At 46.8% G+C, this 24,797-nt stretch overlaps 1 protein-coding gene across 2 annotated transcripts in view; it reads left to right on the forward strand.

Moving 5' to 3' along the window:
- CTDSPL2 (CTD small phosphatase like 2) overlaps positions 1–24,797 on the forward strand; it is a 459,434-nt gene that overhangs the window by 292,253 nt on the left and 142,384 nt on the right. For both annotated transcript variants that reach the window (XM_086957909.1, XM_086957910.1), the window contains exon 11: positions 24,281–24,407. In XM_086957909.1, the coding sequence (XP_086814035.1) occupies positions 24,281–24,407 (127 nt within the window). The remainder of the gene's footprint in view (positions 1–24,280; positions 24,408–24,797) is intronic.

Raw genomic sequence — 24,797 nt, forward strand, 5'->3', positions numbered from 1 at the left:
TTTACCGAGGCTCCCATTCCGACGGGGAATGATACAAAGCATGGGAATCTATGAAAGTTACCAATACTGGGGAACCGAAGCTACAGGTAAGTAACTTGTTTTCTTCTTGTGGCAAGAAGAAGGCAAAGACGGACAGCCATGAGGTATGCATTCTGTGCTTACCTGAAGACCATGAACCAAGGACCTGCCCTCACTGTGAATCTGTCATCAAGAACTTTAAAAGACAGAGAGAGGATTCGTGTCTGGCCTAGCCCATAGGTCTTCAAGAGGGAGGTCCCCAGCCAAGAAGAGCTCCAAGAGGTCCAGAGAACCTTCAAAGGGCGAGTCTTCTCGTCCTACAGCTTCAGCGTTGGGCTCGGCGCTGAGAAAGGAGCAACCGGTGGGTCATTCTTAAAAAAAAAACACCGCGTATCACCGTCGACGGCGGGATCGCCGTCAAGAACAGGTATGTTGTCGTCGAGACGTCCAAACCTTCCGCCATCATCAACTCGGCGACGATCGGCGTCGAGAGATAAGACCCCTCCGCGCCGTCATCAACCGGGCGACGGTCGTCGTTGAGGGGCGTTACACCTCCGCCGTCGTCAACCAGGCGACGACCAGCGTCTAGGTGTGACTCCTCCGCTGACATCAACCAGGCGATGTTCAGCGACGAGGGGTAAGCTGGCTCACCTCAGTCGTCACAGGCTAAGCGACCGACGTCGAGAGCCACAAGTCCTCCGCCGTCGACAAACCGGCGTCGATCGGCTTCAAGGAGGAGATCTTCATCGACGTTGCGTCGACGTTCGGCGTCTAGGGCGACCAATACCTCTCCGCCGACATCACGTAGACATTCGATGTCCAGAGAGGAAGCTCCGTCGTCGTGCCACACAACGCCGCTCGACGTCGAGAGACCATCATTCATCACGCCGTTCGCCGTCGAGGTTGCTTGAGCCACCGGCGCCACAGAGTTGGCGTAGAAGGAAAGGACCTCGTCGACGCAGAGCAGCGCCGGTCGAGAGGTCATCATTGCTTGGGGTCGAGGCATGCGCCTTCGGAGCATTCGACATCGAGGCACCATGAACGGTCCAGATAGACGTCGAGACAACGTGAGCAAGCTGAACGCTCAGCTACAAGATCCAGGGATGGTTCAGTGATCCTAGTGACTGAATCAGCCTCCCGCCACTCTTCGGGCTCTTCCAGATCCCATTCAATCCAATAAATCCCTGTACCCAGGACTCAAGTTAGCAATCATCTAGCGGGCATGAGAACTTTCTCCACTGGAATCTTCTAGCGTAAGATTCGGGATATACCTTATCTAGATTCTATATTCAGGTATCTATTGTCTCTAATGCCCCACTGCCCCAGACAAACAACCTGTTTGTGAACACTAACAATTGTTTTGGGGGGTTCACTATATATTCAACTCGGCGCAACCTGTGATGTCAGCCCTGAATGAGGCCATACATACACCCACACAAACACAATTGAAACAGAAAAAATGTGTGGCGGAGAGGAAGGCACCTCACGGGCGAACACCTTCGGGGAAAATTTGGTCCGATATTTACCAAATACTCAGCCCCTTTCTCATCATAGGTGGCCATTCCTTATCCAGAATTTGTGAAATAAGAGGAAGGTGAAGAGTAAAAGTTTGAAGAAACAGGTGCAAAGCAAGGAGCTTAGAGCATAGCTCCTATATGTGACAAAACAGTACAGAGTGAAGGTAAAATAAAATCAACAGGCAGACCTACTAAACTACAGTGAAACATGTCGGTTGCAGGTAGTGGTATGTGATTAGCTACCAGCCTTTTTAACTCAACAGTGCATATCTCATTCAATAATAAAGTAGTTATTGTTGATGATGTGTTCCTGGCTCTAGCATCAGTAAAAGCGGTGCCGGCCCGCATCCAGAAGGAGTATAAGGCCGCACCCTCTGATCCGATCTTTGTGAAAGCGGAACCTCCCGCTGACTCCGTAGTTGTGGCGGTGGCACGAAAAACCCACTCCGTCTCTCCCTCCTCCTCAACTCCTCCTGACAAGGACAGCAAGTTGCAAGACTCGTGGGGCCGCAAGGTCTGCAGTTCTGCCGCTTCGACGTTGAAGGTTTCTAGCGCGGCTGCGCTTTTAGGCAGGTACAATAGAGCCTTATGTGACTCAATGGAGCGTTTTAAATCGAAATTGCCTAAGGAGGACCAGCAAGACTTCGAGGAGACCCTGACGGAAGGAAGCCTGGTGGCTAATCAGATAATTAGCACTGCTGCAGATGGAGCAATACTGGCAGGACATACCTATGCCCATGGGGTATGTGCCAGACGTTCGTCGTGGCTGCGCCTTACAGGCCTCAAGCCCGATGCACAGCAACGCATCCTAAACCTCCCGTTTACCGGCACATCTCTCTTTGGCGAACACACGGATGACGAAATGAGTCGGATGAAAGCAGAGTTCGACACCGTCAAGGCAGTCAGCCTAGAAAAAAAAAAGGAGTTCAAACGCCGTTTCAAGACCAACAAAGGCAGAGGGGCTCAACAGAGGGTTCAAACCCCTCAGTGGTCCCAGAACAAATCCCAGGGCAAGACCCAGTTTCGGGGTGGTAAAGCCAACCGAGGTAGAGGTCACCAGCAGTCCTCTACTTCGACGACAGGAGGAAAACAATGAGCCTCTAGCGCCGTTGTCCACTCCAGTGGGAGGAAGTGTTTCAAAATATCTGGCAGAGTGGGGCAGCATCACGAATGTTCGGTGGGTGCTGAATACACTGCGCAATGGCTATGTTCTTCGTTTCCATGCGCCTCAACAGGACATTCACCCAAAGAAATCTTGTCCGCACCAACTCTATCTGCTCCAAAAAGAGGTGAAGGCTCTTCTCCAAATACGAGCTATAGAAGAGGTGCCTCCCTCTCAAAGGGGAAAAGGAGTCTACTCCAGATACTTTCTTGTCCCCAAAAAGGATCAGGAAAACAAGTTCCGGCCGATCCTGGATCTTCGTGTTCTGAACAAGAGCATAGTCAAAGAGAAGTTCTGCATGCTTGATCTTCACCAAATATGTCCACATCTGCAAGTAGGAGATTGGATGTGTTCGATGGACTTGCAAGATGCCTACTTCCAGATTCCAATTGCCATGCGACATCGGAAGTTCTTAAGGTTTCTGGTGGGCAGCAAACACTACCAGTACAGGGTCCTGCCTTTCGGGCTAAAGTCAGCGCCGAGAGTCTTCACCAAATGCATGGCAGTGGTGGCAGCCTTCCTGCACAAAAAAGGACTTTTCGTCTATCCCTACCTAGACGACTGGCTCATAAAAAGCCCATCTCCTCAACAGGTAGAGAACGACTTCCTCCTTTGCCTGCTACAATTCCACAGGCTCGGCCTCCACGTCAACATGGAGAAGTCGGTACAGCTACGAACCCAATCCATACACTACCTGGGCTCCGTTCTGGATACAGAATTGGGAAAAGCGTATCCTTCGGAGGAGAGACTATTTTCTGTGCAGCAGAAGTGCAGATTTCTGCTACAGTGCTAGAATCCAACAGCGCGTCAAGTAGCGTCTCTGCTGGGTTCCATGGCGTCCTGCATCTTCCTGATTCCTCACGCCAGGCTGAGGATGCGACCTTTGCAGCAGGCTCTGGAGGATCAATGGGATCAGTCGACAGGGCTCTGGGAAGACCGGATCTTTCTTTCCCAGGTGACGAAGACCTCCATCAAATAGTGGACTCGCCCTCGCAACCTTCTGGTGGGAGTGCCTTTTCACCAACCTCTCCCAACAGTCTATAGTCACAGACTCGTCTCTCCAAGGATGGGGAGCACACATGGGGTGTCTGCAGATTCAAGGAAGGTGGTCTGCAAAAGAACAGACCTACCATATCAACATGCTGGAGCTTCGAGCAGTCCATCTGGCTCTGAAGTCCTTCCTTCCTGCTCTCGAATCACATTCAGTTCTGATCCAAACGGACAACACGACGACCATGTTCTACCTGAACAAGCAGGGCGGAACTCGGTCGTGTCCTCTCTCTTTGGAGGCACAAGCCATATGGCACTGGCTGCTCGCCAGGAACCTCACAGTAGTAGCGGTGCATCTCCCAGGAGAGCTAAATATCAAGGCCGACTCACTCAGCAGGCACTTCGAAGATCAGCCAGACTGGGTGCTGCACGACGAGGTGGTGGCAGACCTCTTCCATCGCTGGGGTCGTCCAGAAATAGATCTGTTCGCGGACGACAAACTCAAAATGCCACGCCTTCGCGTCCAGATTCCACCGTCCAGGGACAAGGGAGAATGCCCTTTTGATGGACTGGTCACGGACATTTACTTTCGCATTTCCTCCTCTGCCCCTGATTCCGAAGGTGATGTCCAAACTCATCAGATCCAGCATGACCATGATCCTGGTAGCCCCAGACTGGCCTCAGCAGTGGTGGTACCCGGACCTTCTACAGCTGTCAGTGCTTCCACCCAGGAGACTGCCCTGCAGGCCGGACCTGCTGACCAAGATGGGGGAGGAAGATTCTGCATCCCAACCTTCCCTCACTGCACTTAACAGCATGGCTCCTGAGGTCCTACAATACGGACATTTAAATGTGCCACCTGATTGTATGCACATTTTAAAGGAAGAGAAACGACCCTCCACGAGAACGTCTTATGCGTTTAAATGGAAGAGGTTTTTTCTTTGGAGCAGAGAACGTCACTTTGATCCCTCATCCGCACAGGAGGATGTGATTCTGCCTTACCTGCTGTACCTAGCAAAATCTGGTCTTAAATATGCCTCTATCAGGGTGCACCTCTTGGCCATTACGGCTTATAGGAAGTCTCCTACTCAGCCCTCCTTCCAGATGGAGGTGGTCAAGGACTTCTTACAGGGGTTGAAGAAAGTGTACCCCCCTGTTAGAAACCCTTCTCCGTGGGAATTAAACCTAGTATAGTCTAAGTTGATGGGCCCATCCACAGAGCTTCTTTGCAACACCTATCGTGGAAGGCCGCTTTTCTAGTTGCAATTACATCAGCGCGCAGAGTAAGTGAAATACAAGCGCTGTGTACAAAAGAACCCTACACTGTTTTCCATCACAACAGAGTAGGATTAAGGGCACATCCATCGTTTTTACCTAAGGTTGTCTCTGATTTTCATTTAAATCAGTCTATTGCTCTTCCTCCTTTTTTTCCAAACCCTACGACCCCGACTGAGCGTTCTCTGCACTCTTTAGATCTCAAGAGTCCTTAAATTTTATTTGGAAAAGACCAAAGAGAGTAGGAAGACGGACCAATTGTTTATCAACTATGGTCCACTGAGAACAGGCTTTCCAGCTGCCAAGAGATCCATCTCCAGATGGATCGTCTCCTGTATTAAATTGGCTTATCAGCTTGCAGGCAAGCCCTTACTTTTGTCACCTAAAGCACACTCTACTAGGGGGAAAGCGGCCACAGCAGCTTTCCTGCATGATGTCCCTATGTCAGATTTGGAAGGCTGCAACCTGGAGATCAGTTCATACCTTTACAAGGCATTACTGTCTAGAATCTGATTCCAGGGCTGATACTCAAGTAGGACAAGCCTCTTTGAGGAATCTATTTGGGTAGCCTGCTGCCTGTACGAGCTTAGTTGTTTCTAGGCTTAGTATTATTACTGCATTGTTACTCCTTTGCCCGCAGGGAGATGAGGTGAGGCTCGCTATTCTATTCTATTCTAATGCTTATGACTATTGATGAGGATCCACTGGAAGAGAAGGATTAGTTACTTACCTTAATCCTAGTTCTCTTCCAGGGGTATTCTCATCAGTCATAAGCAACCCCCCCCCCCCCCCCCCCCCCAACCCTCCGCCTCCCCGGGCAAAGGATCTTTCTTAACTTGGAGATATTGTTAACCTATTTGTTTCCATGGTTTTTCAGTCTCCGAAAAGAACTGACCCAACTGTCACCCCTGAGGCATGATGGGATACTGGGGGTCATGAGTGCCTTAAAGGCACGATGTCAGTTTTTTGGTAGAATGCAGCTACAGGTTAGCTTTTCAGTATTTTTAGACTGTGTGTTTGCAATGCAGCCTGGGAGCTTTCTATGCTTTCAGGATATAATGAGAATTTATACTGCTTTTTCAGCATTACAACAGTTTTGAAACAATCTTTGGAGTTGTTTTTCATGTTTCTAATGCTTATGTTTCATGTATGGTGGAAATTCTTCACAGCATAATCCAGCTCTATTGTGTTTTTGGCTGCTATTGCTTGATATATATATATCCTACATCCTACTGGCGGTCGCCAGTAGCTAGTTATAGTTAGGATTTTTTTCAATGCAAAATCTCAACATTAACATTCTATTGTGAATAACTTTGGCGCCAGTTGAGGAATCTGCCTGAATTTCCTCAAATTTGCCTTGCGGCGCTCCGGTCCTTCCCTGAAAGTTTGGGGGGGATTTGTCAAGCGGGGCCGAGATAAAAGGGGGGTCCCAAAACATGTTTTCCCCATGTTAATTTCCATAGGGCGGTCAAACTCACTTTTAGCCCGAACGGCTGAATGGATTTCCACCAAACTTGGCAAAATTGTAGGGACTGGTAGCCCGATGTGCCTTTGCTAGGTCTCAAATGTGCTCCAGAGGATTTTGAGTGATTTAGGTAAAAAAATATATATATATCTGTATGCGCGCCCCGGTACGCGCACAGGGGAGAGCACCGGGCACGCTACGCGACTTGCGCGCGGAAAGCTGATTGGCTCTCGGGTGTCTGTAAACATTCGAAACAGTCCGGAGCGGCCGCCATCTTGTGTCTCGGTAAGAGCGAAGGTGGCGCTGGGATTATGACCCGGCAGCCAAAGCCCGCTACAGATCTGCGCTAAAAGATTTCCACAAACTGAAACGTCTGACTATGAAACAGTACTTTGCAGATAAAATTCAAAGAGCAGAAAACTCTACTAAGGCCCTTTTTAATATTGTCAAGGACTTTGCTAATCCCTCCGCAATGGCCTCCCCTATCACCCCAAGTCAAGCACTCAGTGAAGGTCTTTCTGACTTTTTCTATGAGAAAATAAACAAGATCACAGAAAACATCCAGCTTATTTCTTCCGCTGTATCGCCAACCCAGACCATCAATTGTGCGGAAGTGTTTACCTCATTTCGGCCACTGACGGAAGACCATGCTCTATCTCTGTACTTGAAATGTAAATCTGGCTCTCCTTTGGATCCTGCCCCAGCTCATGTCCTGAGCAGCTTAGCACCTTTACTGATTAAACCCCTTCTAGATATTTGGAATTCTTCTATGGAGTCTGGCTTTTTCCCCCTCTCTATGGAAACAGGCACTACTGATTCCCATTCTAAAAAAAACTGGTGCTGATCCATCATGTTTCAACAACTACCGCCCCATTTCACTGCTCCCTAAGCCCGCGAAAGTGTTGGAGAAAGCGGTTCAGGAGCAGCTCTCTGAATATCTAGAAACCAATCACCTCCTTCATGACACTCAGTCAGGATTTAGGCCTGATTTTAGCACTGAATCAGCTTTGCTGGAAGTGTCTGAATCTATACGCGAGTGTGTAGATAGGGGCGAGGAGGCCATGTTGGTCCTCCTCAACCTATCCGCTGCATTTGATACCATCTTGCACGACACTCTACTGATTCGCTTACAGGAGGTTGGTGTTGGTGGAATTCCCCTGGCTTGGGTGAAATCTTTTCTGTCAAATAGATCTCAACAGGTCTCCCTCGGACCCTTTGTTTCATCTAAAAAACCTTTGAGATGGGGGGGTTCCGCAGGGATCTGCCCTCAGTCCTCTCTTATTTAATGTTTATCTGAGGCCTCTGGCGAAGTTAGTCGAGGCATGGGGTGTCAGAGTGATCTTCTATGCTGACGATACTCAGCTTGTGTTTTCCTTTAGGGATCACTCTGACAGCTCCATGGCTGACTTCCGCCATTGTCTGGTTAACATCGCCTCATAGATGTCTACCAACAATTTAAAAATGAGTACTGACAAGACTGAGGTGCTATTTTTTAACCAAAAATCGCCCATCCCCTCCAATATCTGGTGGCCACCTCAACTCAACCCCCCCCCCCCCCCCCCCCCCCCCCGTGCCGGTGCAAGCCGCCCGCAACCTGGGTTTTCAATTTGACACAGCACTGTCTTGTAAGACCCAAATTAATAGGGTGTCATCTGCTTGCTTCGGAAAACTCTGAATGATCAAAAAAATCATTCCTTTTTTACCTTTTGATTCCCGTAGAACAGTAGTACACGCCCTAATAACATCCCATCAGGACTATTCTAACAGTCTATATGTTGGCGCCCCGGCATATTTCATTAATCAACTGCCATAAGTACAGAATTCTGCGGCCCGGCTGATTTGCAACATCCCATACCGCCACTCGATCTCACCCCATCTGGCCAAACTGCATTGGCTACCTGTGAGATTCAGTATCCAGTTCAAGGCCTTGGTCCTTGCGTTCAGAGCCCTCAATGGTCGTGGTCCGGCATACCTAAGGCTCCGAATCAGACTATCTTTAGCTACAAGGGATCTTAGATCCAATCATCTTGGGCTGATGTTCTGCCCACGTTTTCGTCTATCTCGCACAGGTGGCAGGGCATTTGCTGTAGCCACTTCCAGATTGTGGAATGCCCTCCCAGTAGAACTCAGACTCCTTTCATCCGAGGTTGCTTTTCGCAGGAAACTTAAAACCTGGTTTTTCTCCCAGATCTAGCTGGTTGGAACTTCCCGCTTAACCCTCTTGGACTACTCATGCTGTCAGCGCCGGGACACCCCCGTTGGGGGTAGCTGTTCGCGCTCTACAAGTGACTAAATAAAATAAATAAATAAGATTGAGACACAAGAGGTGGCAAAAACAAAGGGGGAAATGACCATAAGGGGGGCAGAGTAGACTCCCCCTGACCCCCTAGGTTTGATGTGGGGGCTATAAAAGGGCCCCACGGGGGAAAAAAAATATTGTGGGTTTTTTTTCGATTTGCGCGAGGGGAGCGCCCGGTGAGCGGACCTGGGAGCGTAGCATGGGGAAAACCCAGTTTATTCACTACGTCATCTCTACTACCCTTTCTTGCGTCAATACGCCCCTTTTGCATACATTACACCTGACGTAGGTATAATGTGGCACAGGGGTTACAAAGTGACGCATCTACCTAGATGTGTCACTTTGTAAATATGACTCAATAAGGTGCATTGTTTACAGCACTGGTGCGTCACAAAAGTGACGTACCGGTGGCGTAAAAGTGGCGCATGGCCTCATAAATGATGTTTCAGTCTTCTACTCATGCGTCATATTAAATATATGACGCATTATGTCGCAAGTACTTACAGATACGTCAGTATTTCAGATGTATCTGTAAGCGCAAAAGTGATGCATTGCTGGAGTGTGTCACAAAAATGATGCAACTCTAGCAATGCATCTTTTCTTACCCTTCCACACCCCTGTTCCTTTTCTACATTTTCCTTGAATATCCACATTCCCCATGTTCACTCTCCTTCTCCTTACTTTCCTTCCCAAAACTCACCTTCTTTCAGTCCCCCTACTTCACTTCCTTTCCCCTCTCATACCTTTCTGTTCTTTCTTACTCCTTTTCCTTTCCTTTATCAATGCACTCCACTTCACTTACTCTTTTTCATTTTTTTAAGAATATAGCTCTTTGATGAGAATTGGAGGTAGTTTTGAAAAGAACTTTTTTTTTTCTTTTTCTTTTTTTAGAACAGACACAAACAGGGAATGGAAACTGCTCAACAGGAGCAAAAAAATAAATAAAATTAGGGCTGGGAACGGCAGCGATGGTTCTCCAATGATCGAACCATGAGCAGAACACTTTGCTCCCCATAGCAAAGTAGCTGATCACAGTATCTGCATTTAAGGACGCCTTTGTTAAATGCAGGCTGAATGTTCGGAACCAGCTCTTGTGATCTCCCCCTCACCGATGTTGTTGGTCCTCCGGTGGCTGTAGAGGCCCCATCACTGGGAACCTCTTGTGCCAGAGCCCTGACACTTTCCCGGGCAAAATTCTGGGGGTGCTTCCTCTCCACATGGCGAATCATTGTGGAGTTCCCAAAAGAATGTTTTTTAGTGGGGTCACCCCATGACAGGACTGTGTGACAGATCCTGCACTCCACTTTTGGAGCATTTACCTTCTTTTGGTCTTCTGGTATGGAAAAAAAATTCCAGATGAAATGTTCTTTCACCTTCGGCTGAGGAGGCTCTTCATCAAGGAATTCATTGGAGTCATCTTCACTGCTGGATGGTCTGGCAGCCATGATAATCCAAGATATCCAACAAATAACCGAGAGCAAAAAGGCAGGTCTTTCAGTCACAAAAGTGAAAAGTGAAGGAAATGGGTGGGGATTTCATTCTTTGTAAAAAAAAAAAAAAAAACCTGTTAGCAACCAATGAAAAGCGTTATTTTAAGGTCAAATGACTTGACGCGCTTCCGCTGCGCGCACCGAAGCGCTTCCGGGGGCGCTCAAGCGGCGCAAACGTAGGCATTTCCGGGGACGCATACGCGGCGCGAACTAAGGCGCTTCCGGGGGCGCTTACGCGGCGCGCCTAAGTGACGTTTTGATAGTTTCACGGAAATGCAAAATCATTTTCATTTCCTTATTCAAAAAAACTGCTTTTATATGTATGGTACTAAATGTCTTGCGTTATTATTTACTTTTCATTTATATGTTTTTTTCACGAACGCAAGTAGCGCTCTGGGTGCGCTTTCTAGAGAGCTTACCGGTGCGCGCACCCAGAGCGCCCCAGGAAAAAATTATAAAATAAAAAATATTATAAAAAATAAAAAATAATAAATAATACTTACACAAAACAGCAAATTTATAAAAAAAAATCGTAGGTTAGAAACTCGATATAGAAAGGAATTAGCTTTTAAAAAACCTTTGAAATTCACTGAAAAAACCATAGGTTTCACACCAGTTATAGTTAGGAATTAGCATTTAAAAAACCTTTGAAATTCACTGAAAAAACCATAGGTTTCACACCAGTTATAGTTAGCTGGAAATTTTACTGACATAAAACCATTGAAATTCCCACGTTATAGTTAGTTGGACTCACTATAACTTGCGCGCCTGCAATGCACTGCTGATGACGTCACATATTACATCACTCATGACATGGTCAGTGACATCACTCATGACATCACTGATGACACCATCCTTGTGACAGTGACAGACCTCCTTTCAGTGTAATGTAACCCTTGAAACACATATTCAAAAATAGAAGCTAACCTTTTCAAAAAAATGGAGATACCCATACCAGTTACAACAACCAATTCAGTAATTCCACCATCTATATACACATCCACTCATTCATTAACACTTCTATATAGTCACTCATACATATACTCACTCATCATATGTAGTGATACACCTATACATCCTGTTACACACCGGCAGTCATCCAAAAGTTACTCTCACACATACTCACACATGCAAATAAACTATTGAACATCCTTTATTTGCATATACAGCTATACACACACACTACCACCTTACTTCTAAGGAAACTTACACATACTTACTCTCTTAAACAATCACTTATAGAAACACATACTTATTTAAACAGGAACTCCTACAATCTCTCACTCACATATACTCACTTATATACATCAATACTCACATATACTAGATTAAAACATGTTGTTACTGATAAAGACACTAGTGAGACAGTCATTCACTCACTAACACACACATATACACATTCATCCACCCATACAGTCCTGCACATATGCTGTCTTCAAAACACATACAAACAGTGAGTCAGTCATTGATGCATCTATGTGCTAAGTAATACCCCCACCAAACCATACAGACACTCATACTGATACTAAAAAAACATCTAATAACCCATATACACACACATGTAGCTACTCACCAACCCATGCAGCCACTTATACACAAAGTGAAACACTGATACATATATTTCAATATTTAAAAGTTACTCGCTAATATATGTATTCACTGAAATACACTTAATAAGCCAGTTAACCAATCCATTTTTTTAAAAAATCCATTTAGATACTGATTTAAACATTTATTCTTCCTCCGACCTTTACCTATACATAAATGAAACATATTTATTTTTCAGAAAGACACACATTCACTGGATGGTGTCATCTGTGAAGTCATGAGTGATGTCACTGACCATGTCATGAGTGATGTAATATGTGACGTCATCAGCAGTGCATTGCAGGCGCGCAAGTTATAGTGAGTCCAACTAACTATAACATGGGAATTTCAATGGTTTTATGTCAGTAAAATTTCCAGCTAACTATAACTGGTGTGAAACCTATGTTTTTTTCAGTAAATATGTATATATATATATATTTTTGGATATATATGTGGGGCACATATAATATAGTGTTTGTGGGGGGGGGGGGGGGGGGCCCCCGCGCGTGGGCCGGAATATTCTAATGCTTATGACTTTGATGTGGATACCCCTGGAAGAGAACTAGGATTACAGGTAAGTAACTAATCCTTTCGGGCCTATCCTGAACGGGAAGTCCAGGATATTCAGGTAATGATTCCGCTATTTCGGCATCTATCCTGGGTTTCGGTCAGGATGGCCCTGAGGCAGCTGGGCCTCATGGCCTCCTGCATCCTGCTAGTAACTCATGCCAGATGGCCTATGCAGGCATTTCAGTGGGACCTGAAGTTCCAGTACAGTGGTGGATCACAAACCGACATTGGGTCCAGGGCGGCTCCCTCTCCATTCCTCAACCGGAGCACACAGTAGTGATTGACGCTTCCCTCCTGGTATGGAGGGGCCACATGGGAGAGGCGGAGATCTGAGGCCTCTGGTCTCCGGCAGAGTCCAGGCTCCATATCAACCTTCTGGAGCTTCAGGCAATCTGTCTTGCACTGAAGGCATTCCTTCCCTCTGTCAAAGGGAAAGTGGTGCAGGTGTTCAAACACCACCGCCATGTAGTACAGCAACAAACAGGGCGGGGTGGGGTCGTGGACCCTATGTCAAGAGGCTCTGTCTCTCTGGACATGGCTGAAACAGTAGGGCATTTCCCTGGTGGTTCAACACCTGGCAGGTTCACTGAACACCAGGGCTAAATAACTCAGACGCAGGTGCATGATGGATCACGAATGACCTCTTCACTAGAACGTGGCGCAAGGTCTTTTTCGACAGTGGGGAGAGCCTTGGTTAGATCTATTTGCCACCGAAGAGAACGCGCAATGTCAGCAATTCTGCGCATTGGAATTTCCAAGGTGGCACTCGCTAGGCGACACTTCATCACGAGTGGAGTTGCGGTCCATTGTACACCTTTCCGCCTATACCACTTCTGTCCAGAGTCCTGAAGATCAGGCGCAACCGGGCCCAAGTCATTCTTGTGGCTCCGGCCTGGGCTTGTTTGGTATCCCGAGCTACTCAGTATGACCATTGATCCCCCAATCCGACTGCCTCTTCGGGAGGATCTCCTGTAGTAGCAACAGGGTACAGTCCTCCACCCGAACCTGTCCAGTCGCCACCTCCTTGCTTGGAGATTGAGCAGCGGCAGTTAATTCCTTTCGACTTGCCGCTTGACGTCTGTAATGTTGTTCTGTCAGCCAGGCGTCCCTCCACTAAGTTGGTATACGCCTGCAGGTGCAATACATTTGTGGCATGGTGCACAGCAAAGGCTGTGGATGCCCCTTTCTGCCCCTCTTTCAGAAGTTCTTCTGTTCTTTCTTCGGCTCAGCAGTGCTCTGCTCTGGGCACTATCAAGGGCTACCTTTCTGCTATTTCGGCCTTTCTCAGGCTCCCTGATCAGCCCTCTCTTTTCAAGTCCCCTGTTGTAAATAGGGGACTTGGTATTTATCAGCTTTTCCCTCCTATTTCTTTCGTAATGCCACAGTGGGACTTGTTTCATATTTAATGTGCGTTCCCTTTGAGCCTCTACACAACTGTCCTCTTCGTCTGCTGACTTTAAAGCCTATTTTCCTAGTTGCCATCATCTCTGCCAGGAGAGTGTGTAAGCTGCAGGCTCTTTCTTGTAAACCTCCTTTTCTATCTGTCCTTCCGTACAAGGTTGTGCTCAGAACACGCCCATCTTTTCTGCCAAAGGTTGTCACTGCCTTTCACATTGGGCAGACCATCTCTTTGCCTACCTTCTTTCCGCCTCCGATTCTTCTAGAGATAAAGAGAGGCTCCACATCTGGATCTAAAACGTGTGCTCTCATTTTATCTGAACCGCACACAACCGTTCCGGGTGGATGACCAGCTCTTTGTTGACTACGTTGGCACCAAGAAAGGTCAGGCCGTACACAAGCAGACTATCTCCCGCTGGGTCGTCTTGTGTATTAAAGCCTGTTATTCTCTGGCAAAAAAGGAGCCTCTGCTGGGGCTGCTCGCCCATTCCATCAGGGAGACGGCGGCCACTACGTCATTTGGACGTGGTGTCCCCATACAAGACATCTGTCAGGCAGCTATATGGGCCTCGTTGTACACTTTTACTAAACACTATTGCCTGGACAGCCAAGTCTGGAGGAACAGCTTCTTTGGCCGTTCTGTTCTCCGGGACTTTCTGGTGAGATCTTGGTTTGCAGAGCCACCACCGGGGTTGGTATTGCATGGGTATCTATTCTAAGCGAAGGAATCTATCACTACGTGTTTTTTTCAGATGAACAAGTTACTTTCAGTAACGATATATCTGTAGGAAACATTAGTTAGTGATAGATTCCTTACCGCCCAACCCATCCTCCCCGTTCTGCAAACTAATTTAAGGTCATCCCTTTCGAGGCCCTAGTTTCAATGCACCAGTGGTTAGTATCTTGCATTGCTCTGCGTTCTTGGCACAGAAAGTAGGGTGCAGAACTGAATGTCAGCGTTCGAGGGCGACTTCTAAGTAGCTTCTGCGACATCATTTTGGCGACCACGACGCCAACGATGGACGCGGAGCTGCACAACGCCACCTTTTTCGCACAGGGGTACTGTTGACGAAAACTTTCTGGATCCAGTCTTGACGCCTGGGGGTAAATCTAAGGTAAGGAATCTATCATTAACTTCTTACAGATATATCGTTACCGAAGGTAAGTCACTTGTTCTTTAAAACCGTACACAACAATGACCTCAACTGGCTCAAATATTTTGTGATTGCGGCAATGTCACGATTAAGAAGAGGCGGTAACAGGGAGAAATTGCTTAGACAATTAGAGACAAAGTTCGTTTTGGAATTGGACTCGAGAGCCCTGAATGGTCTCAACCAGGCAGAGGATCTCCACAATTTTCTTTAAATCCTCCCAGGTCACAGAATGAGTTTAACAGTGCTTTTTACCTGTCCATTATATCTACAGTCGTCCACCTGTGCGGCCTACATGCTGATATCCTGATGTCCATTCCTGTAGCACTCCAGTACCAGCTTACCAGTTTGTCATCTGTTTTTATTCACGTTAAGAAAACCTAGACAGTAGAGAAAGGGTCTGAGTGATTATTTAGAGACCACAATATCCACGGGTCTGTTCATAAAACACACTTGGTTTGTGTATAGGAGCCACATAGAGCTTTAAAAAACTACAACATTCACAACTCTTTGCAGAATACCAAGAAATATCTTTATAAAGGATGGATTCCAATCACTCACCATTGGTGACATGCTTATTCATCTGGGTCTCCTCCTAGCAACACTCTAGTGTCACTAAGGGCTGCGACCCTTTCAGCAGTAAAGGGGAGCTTGCAGATGTTTTTTATAGTGTTCAGATTGTAACAATATAGCACGCTGTATGTGATCCTACAGATGTGAGCAATAGATTTGTGTAGGAGAGATGGATGCAGTGCAAAGTTGTGAATTAAAATTGAACGGTTAGAGAGAAAAATCTTTAATTGGTATCTCTCACAGCTCAAGCTTAAAAACAGTGCTAAAAGTTTTCAACAAATAACTAAGTATAAAAAAGGGGTCAACATGTTTCAGCCGGGTGGGATTTATAAATCCTTGGCCTTCAGGACCACATCAATATTGCTACTGCATTCGTGACAATTATGAAAGAAAAATGTGTTCGGTTGGAACAAATACAACCTAGTCCCCTGTATTCTGAGATATGAAAGTCCTCTTTAAGTGACAAAATGCTGTTAGCATCCGTATTGTATGAGGAAAGTACCTCACCTTGCATTCGCTCGGGAAAGGAGCGTACCACTCTATCCGTCGATACCTCTGGCGATTCGTCAAGCCGTATGTGAAGGTTCCCAGGTCCTCCCTGGACTGGAAACAAGCATCCTGGGACTGGGTTTGGGCTTTCAGCCCTCATCAGCTAGGATAGCTTGACTCCAGTGGCATGGAGAGCACAGGACCCACGTCTGTGCGTACCGTGGCGTAGTGGGCAAAAGAATGATTATTTAACCCAGATCTTTTGACTGGGGGAGAATGTTTGCATTGTCAGCATTCCGTCCATTTGTTTGCTGTAACATTTTTCGCCCTAAGTGAGATGGGTATGCCCAGACGTAGGTCTCTTGCTCACAGTGCCACTGGATTCAAGCTAGTCTTGCTGAAGAAGGGTGACATACCCTGAAACCAGTCCCAGAATGCTTGTTTCCGGTCCAGGGAGGACCTGGCCTAGCAGTTCGGTCTGGACTGTTCCCATGGGGCTCATGGTCGAGACTGATTTGCATATTGCTGGGGTGGCGTAGTGGGCAAAAGAATGATGGATTTAACCCAGATCTTTTGACTGGGGAAGAATGTTTGCATTGTCAGCATTCCGTCCATCATTTGTTTGCTCGAACACTGATCTGGGTGTCGTGGGCATACGTGTGGAAGGAGATATTTGTAGTGCTTAGTACTTCGGCTAGCGGTTCGAGCTAAAGGTTGAAGAGGGTGGGGGACAGGGTTGACACTTGGGGGACTCCAACCGTGATCGGAAAGGGAGCGGACAGGTTACAGTTGATTAGGAATCTCTGTGACTGGTTTTGGAGGAAGGCCCTAAATCATTCAAGAACAGGGCCATCTAGTCCCATCCTGAGTTTGAGGCGTTCAAGAAGTTTTTTGTGGTTGACCGTATCAAAAGCCGAGGATAGATCCAGGAGGATTAGGAGACAGGTTTTGCCTTGTGTCAAGGGATTGTAGGGCATCATCCAGGATGTGGAGAATGGTTGTTTCAGTGATGTGCCCAGGCCTGAATCTGGATTGGAAGTCATCTAGTTGGTGGAAGTTGGTGATGTGTTGACTCAGCTGCTGTTGCACACATTTTTCCAGAACTTTAGCTAAGAGTGGGATATTAGATATAGGTCTTAAGTTGTTCAGGGAAGCAGGATCCAGCAACGTTTTTTTTGCAGTGTGAATCTTTCTGGATTCACTATGCTGTGCATTATTCCGCGGTCTAGTGGTTGGGTCCGGAATCGTAGTATTTATTTTTTTACGTAGCCCAGGTGGGCGTCGACGTCCCATTTGTTGTCCTTCCTGTGTCGGCACGTTTCCTGCAGAAGCTCCCACTTGTGGGCGCCATCTTCGGATTCTTTTTTCCGCCATTGGGTCTGGATCGTTACCCAGAGGTACCAGAGTTTTTGGAGAAAAGGAGAAGAAAAAGACAGAAAACCGCCGGAAAAATTGGAGAATAAATCTTGCAATCAAGACCACTGAACCGGGACGACCAAGGAGGAGAGTATCAAACTTTGACGTCCATCGGAGAATGCGCATTCAGGGGGCCCCCTGTTTGCAGGAATGGACAAAGCACCCTTTAAATTCTGCCGTAATTGCCACCACAAATACGCGCTGAAGGACCAGCATCCGGTTTGCAACCTCTGCCTGCCGGTCGACCACGAGAGCAAGGATTGCAATGCCTGATTGGCTTTTACCCCGAAGAGACACAGGATAAGAGAGACAGAGGAGAGCCAACTACAACATGCAAGGCCATGGTCAACCTCTGTCTCTCCGGGGCTTGGGCCTCTCCAGTGGGAAAGAGGACAACATCGCCGAAGGACCTGATGACTACACGGTCGTAGAGACTGATACGAAAACCACAAAGGAGGTAGGAGACGTCGACCCCAAGACTCAGACCGACTCAAATCAGTCAACACTCGAAAAACAGGGACAAAGTCCTCGAAAGGAGCACTGGCGCCGAAACATTCGGACGCAGCTGCATCCAGGGACAAACAGCCCAGCGGATTCTTCAAAAAGTACTCCCAGTCGGCGAAAAGAGCAGCCTAGGTCATCTAAGCACGTCCCCGAAAAGGCACGCTCGGCGCCGAAGGAAAAGGACCCGAAGGCAACTTCTACATCGAAGAGGTTGGCCGAAACCCTCGACGCAGAAAAGGCCACAGAGATGGAGAGAAAAAAGAGAAGGCTCGAGGCCGAAATGGACAGTATCCTGCAAAGGAAAAAGGAATTTGACGAATGGATGAAAAGGTTCACCATCCCGTCGAAGCAGACGACGATCGTCTAGGTAGAGGACGAAGAGGAGTTTGATGCCAAAGAGCTGCCGAAAACGCCGGAGCCCCAAGAACACCAAGAGGAAGAGGGCCTATACTATTATGAGGGAGAAGGCGAGGAAGACTGAGGTTGGCATCCTCGGTGGTGAAGGACCTGGATTGGCAGGACCTTAATGCCGAAAGCCCGGAAGAGGCCGTAGAAACGTATGTTTCGAGGCCTTAGCTGCCAGATGACATTGGTATCTACAATATCGTCATCAGAAATGCAGCAGAAGCATATGGGAAAAAAACTGGAGGAAAAGACCCTGCTCCCCACTCAAACTAGAAGTCAATTCCTCCCCATGCTCCTAAGTGTCCTGGGCCAGAGAAGGGAAGCTTTCAAGGAACCATCAAGCTGCAGGTCTGTCACACCTAGGACAGAGAAGAAGTTTAAACATCCCTCTAAGGACCCACCATTCATCCAGGGATCCATCACAGCTGACTCCATCATTGCAGTAACAGCCAGAAAGAGGACCAACATTCCCACAAAATCAGGCCCACCTCCAGACAAGTAAAGTAAGATAAACCTCACTGGAAGAAAAATAGAGAGGAATGCAGCAATCCACTGGTGCATTGCCAACTCTAATGCCCTACTCAACAGGCATTCGTACCAGCATTGAGAGGGGGTTTGGGCAGCTACTCAAACACCTCCCTGAAAAATACCAACAGAGAGCAACACACCTGGTGGAGGAAGGCAAGAACATAGCAAACTAATGCCTCAAATCAGTCCTGGATGCAGCAGACACATTCTGCAGGCTCCTGATGATTGGGGTAACATAAGGAAGGCATGCCTGGCTGAGTCGGAAGCCGGAAGTCCCAAATAATATTCTGAACACACCTTTCCATGGAGAAACACTGTTTGGAGCACCTGTAGATGAGAAACTGACCCCGCTGAAGAAGGAAAATGAAACCGCAAGGTCCATGGGGGTGTTGCAGTTCAGAGGAATGAGAAGGGGTTTCCCGACACGGAGACCAAACGGAAGAGGGGGAAACCAGCCGGGAAAGTCACATCAGACATTCCAGCAGAACTACCAGGGCAATAAGCAAGCGCAGCAGGGTCAGCAGCAGCAAACCTGGCAATACCAGCCCTGGGGCCAGTCCTTTCACGGGAGGGCGAATGGACACGGACAAACAAGAGGGGGCCAGCAACCCACCTCAAAGTGACTCCGCTACACCAAAGGTGCCCACCCACACAACACCTCTAGGGGAGAAGGACAACAAAATAAGCAAAAAAGTTTTACACGCACTCAAATCGGGGATCAACGAACATGTAACACCAGTAGGAGGCAGACTAAAACACTTCTTCCAGGAGTGGAAGAAAATAACAGACAAATGGATACTGAACATCATACAGTTCGGATACTGTATAGAACTGGAAAAGAAGCCTTCAAACAGGAAACCAAAAGGAAAGGTGCGCTCAGCAAAAGAACTTGCGCTACTCCAAGAGGAAGCACAAGAACTCCTCCACAAGAAGGTGATAAACAGTACTGTTTAAAGAAAGAAACAAGGGAGTGTACTCAAACTACTCGTACCAAAGGTGGACGAAACGTTAAAACCCATCCTGGATCTACGAATAGATAAAGACTCAAAAGTTCAAGATGACATACCTACAAGAGGTTATTCCAAAGATAAGGGACGGAGACTTTGTCCACCATAGACCTCAAAGATGCCTACCTACACATTCCCATGAACAGACAACACAAACATCTACTGAGATTTTCCGTCGACAAAGCACACTACCAGTTCACAGCCCTGGCCTTTGAACTAAAGTCTGCACCAAGGGTCTTCCCCAAATGCCTCGCAGCAGTAGCAGCGCACCTACAGAGGGAAGGGATTCATGTATACCCCTACCTCGACGACTGGCTAATAAAGGCAAGCTCCTACAAACAATGCCAACAACATGCATAGCGGGTCACACAGACGCTGACAGAACTGGGATTCTCAATACACTGGGGGAAATCCTCAATGGAACCAGAACAGGTGAAGATCTTCCTAGGCGCACAGATCAACGCCGTACAGAGCAAGGTGTTCCCCAGCGACAAGAGAACACTTGCCCTGCTGAAGGAGACACGTCAATACCAGAAGGGGCGAGCTCTTGACAATGAGGACAGCGAGCAAGATCATGGGGATGGTGTCCTGCATACACATAGTCCCCATCCAGGAATGGCTCCAATATCAATGGTCACAATCTACAGGGAGTTGGGAAGATCTAGTGGTTGTAACGCACGCAGTGCAAGAGGAGATAGCGTGGTAGAACAAGGAGAACTTAACAAGGGGGAAGCCTTTAACACCACCAAACCCAACAGTGACCATCACCACAGACGCATCTTAGAGGGGATGGGGAGTACACATGAACCAGCTCAAGGTGAGGTTTCTGTGGACTCTAATAGATGCGATCAGGCACATCCACTACCTGGAACTAAAGACAGTGTTCCTTGCCCTAAAAGCCTTCCAGAGAAAACTGTACAAGCGGAGTGTTGATACAAACAGGGAGGAACACAATCAGTTGCACTATCCAACTTCGCGCAGGAGATATGGAGATGGGTCATCCCACTAGAAATAGACCTCCTGGCAATACACCTACCAGGAAAGGACAACGTGGAGGCAGACAGGCTCAGCAGACAGACATCAGCATCCCACGAGTGGGAGCTCAATGCACAGGAAAAGCAATTCAAGAAGGGGGGGACACCAAAAATAGACCTATTTGCAACACACCAGAATGCAAAATGCCAATACTTCGCATCCAGGCAACCAGCGGAACAATCCCAGGGGAATGCCCTATGGATAAGCTGGTCGAAAACATTTGCCTATGCTTTTCCCCCGATACCACTGATACACAGGGTACTCAGCAAATGCAGGACCAGCAACATGACCCTGATTCTGGTGGCACCACAGTGAGCCAGGCAGTCCTGGTTCTCACAAATAGTGGCGATGGCGCAGGGGCCACCTCACAAGTTTGCAAAAAGAAAAGACTTGATCTCCATGCGAAACGAGGAGGTACTTCACCCAGAGCCATAGAGCCTCTGCCTAGCTGCATAGCTCCTGAAGACTTAGTTTGCACACCTTAAGCTCCCAGAGAGCACACTGCGGGTGCTACGGGAGGCAAGGAGACCTACCACACGGAGGTGCTATGTAGCGAAATGGAAAAGATTCATGCATTGGTGCATAAGGAAAGGACTACCCAAGAAAATGACCAAGAAATCAACTGTGCTAAAATATTTAACACACCTGCTAGAAACAAACCTAAGCTCTACCTCGCTGAGAGTACACCTAGCAGCGATAGTAGCCTACACAAGCGGTGAGACAGGAAAGAGCTTCTTTACATCCCAAGTAGTAAAGAGATTCCTGGAAGGGGCTAAAAGGATGCCGCCACCAGCATGGAACCTTAATTTAGTTCTAACAGAGCTTATGAAAGTGCCTTTTGAACCCATCCATAAGGCCTCACTACAAATGCTCACAATGAAGACCGCCTTTCTAGTAGCAATCACCTCGCTACGCAGGGTAAGTGAGCTGCAAGCGCTGACACTACAGGAACCCTACATTCAAATACACAATGACAGGATGGTAATGAGAACAGACCCACACTTTATGCCAAAGGTGGTGTCAAGGTTTCACATTAACCAAACAATACAGATTTCAAGCTTCTTTCAGAAACCATCCACAAGCTTGAAGAGAGCACTACACACACTCGATGCTAGAAAGGCAGTAATGCATTACATGGAAAGAACTAAAGAACACAGGAAAACAAAGCAGTTCTTTGTGCCCTTCGCAAGCAGTTTCCTGGGAAGACCAGTAACAAAGGGCACCATTGCACGATGGATCGCACAAACTATACAATTCTGCCACAAGCAGGCAGGTCAAGAACTACTAGGAGGGGCACACGCCCACTCTACAAGGAAAAGGGAGCAACAATAGCCTTCCTGGCTAACACACCCATTCAAGACATATGCCTGGCGAGAACATGGGCATCAGTGCACACGTTCACTAAGCACTACTGTGTGGATATACAAATTAACAAGGAAGCGCAAGTAGGACAAAGCGCTTCAACATATATTCAACAACCAACGCTCATCTACCACCCAGCCGCCACAAACATAACAAACCGCTACAAAGTGTATGCACAGCATAGTGAATCCAGAAAGATTCACGCTGCAAAACAAATAGTTTCTTACCTGTCAGTGGTGTTTTGCAGCTTGAAGATCTTTCTGGATTCACTAACGAACCCACCAACCCACCTCTGCCAGAAAGATAAGGCAGGAGGAGGAGAGAATACGAAGACAATATACAATCCGACTCTTTGAAGAGACAAATCTGGAGTTCCTTTAAATTAAGAAAGAACTTGAAAAGATTCGAAGAGGGTGAACAAACAGGACACAAAAACAAGAAAAAAAGAATCCGAAGATGCCGCCCAAAGGTGTGAGCTTCCGCAGTAAACGTGCCGACGTCACATGAAGGACACCAAATGGTGGGATATCGACGCCCACCTGGGCTATGAAAGAAAAAAAAACCAGAAAAAATACTACAATTCCGGACCCAACCACTAGACTGCGGAATAATGCACAGCATAGTGAATCCAGAAAGATCTTCAAACTGCAAAACAACACCAACAGGTAAACTATTTGTTTTAGGATGAAGGCCTTGGCTGGCTTTCAGAGAATCTGGTATTGTCCCCTCTAGAAGGGAGGCGTTAAATATTGCAGTCAAACTAGGAATAATGGATTGAGCGGCGGCAGCTGGAGGGGAGTGGGTCATTAAAGTGTTTGTTCGGGTTTAGGGAGGATAGTATTTTTGAGGCAGTGTTTGTCATACACTTTAATGTTTGGCCAATGCGCTTGTTTTTTGGGTGATGCCTGGGGGTGCAGCGCGGAGGGAAGGGACAGATTCGGCAGGTGTTGGGAGTGGGTGGCGCATCTGAGTTAGTTTCCTAGGGTAGTGATTTTGTCAGAGAAAGTAGGAGAATTTGTCCGATGAAATTAGGGATTAAGGGATTTTTTTTTAGAGGTTTCGGCCAGTTTGATTGGTGTTTGACCATTTTGAACAGCTAGTGAGGTCTGTGCTTGGTGTTCCCTAGTTCCTTTTCTCCCATACCAGCAGCCTTAATAAAGACACCTTGAAAATTAAGGTAAATTCTTTTAGTAATCTAGCTGTTTGCTAAATTGATGCCAAGTTCATAAGCCAGTGATCACCACATTGCATTACACAGTTGTCTTTGTTCTGGTTAGTGAAGTATATCATCCACCTTGCTCACGACATGAGTAAACAAACTGCTCTATTGAAAATATAATCAGGATATTCATGTTATTGTTCAAGCATTACCTATAAGTAATATTTTACTAAGAATTTTAATTCATATATAGTGTCTGTGCTGTCAGGATAAATAACAGTTCCTTATCACTGAAGCTGTATTTGTCTGGCTTTTCAATACACCTATGAGTAAGCCTTATGCAGAAATGTTACTGGTGTCTACCAAGCAATATAGTGTGCTGTAGATGTTGCACTGCCTCCTCTACCCACTAAGCAACATTTTCCCTAGAGTGCACCACCCTTTTCCTAATGAGACTGTTTATTCCTGATCTTTCATTTATTCTTTTGACCATCACCATACAGTCTTGGTTCTGCACTACTGTTGATCAGTTCAAGGTTGAAGCCTTGTTTTGTAATGCCGATTGCCCATTAAGCCAAGAGTGAACCCTGATGCTACACCGCTCCTGGTGCCAACCAAGTCTGTGGTTCTGCTGTGGGCTGGTGCTCACTGAATAATTGAGTCCACCTTGGCACTGCAGTGCACTAGTAATCCACAGTCACCCTTCAACTTGAGGTTTTTCTGCACTTGATGCCTACTTGAGCCTCAGGTCAAATATGGTGCATTATTATTTGCACACTGTGCCACAGGTTATTGTGATTCTGTTTTCTTTCTGTTGCAAATGTGATTTGTCATCTTCATTTGCCTAATTGATAAACGTAACCTTTTTTTTTCATGCCAGGCACAGATTATTCCGTGAGCATTGTGTTTGTGTACAAGGAAACTACATCAAAGATTTAAATATTCTGGGAAGAGATCTTTCAAAAACAATAATCATTGATAACTCACCGCAAGCCTTTGCATACCAGGTAAGATGAATTTTCGGAGAGAGCGCTGTGTTGGTGGGCTTTATGCAGGTTTGTTGTGTGTGTATATATATATGTATATATATGTATGTGTATATATATGTGTGTATATATGTATGTGTATATATATATATATATATATATATATATATATATACTCACTATTCTCCCCAAATCCTTGGCAAAGAAAAAGCAGCACTCCCGGTTTCACTATTGCGAGGTTTATTGACAAGACAGACGCGTTTCGGGAAAGCTCCCTTTCTCGGTGTCTAAACATTGACTCGCTGCGCAGCACCATTTTTAAGCCAAGCATTCCATCAAAACAAACCAGGGGTAATCCGTCCTGCCGTATCGCAGACACCACATTTGAAGTATAATACTTTCTTCATATTG

This window comes from Lissotriton vulgaris, chromosome 2_1 (assembly GCF_964263255.1).
Source record: "Lissotriton vulgaris chromosome 2_1, aLisVul1.2, whole genome shotgun sequence".
Taxonomy (NCBI): Eukaryota; Metazoa; Chordata; class Amphibia; order Caudata; family Salamandridae; genus Lissotriton; species Lissotriton vulgaris.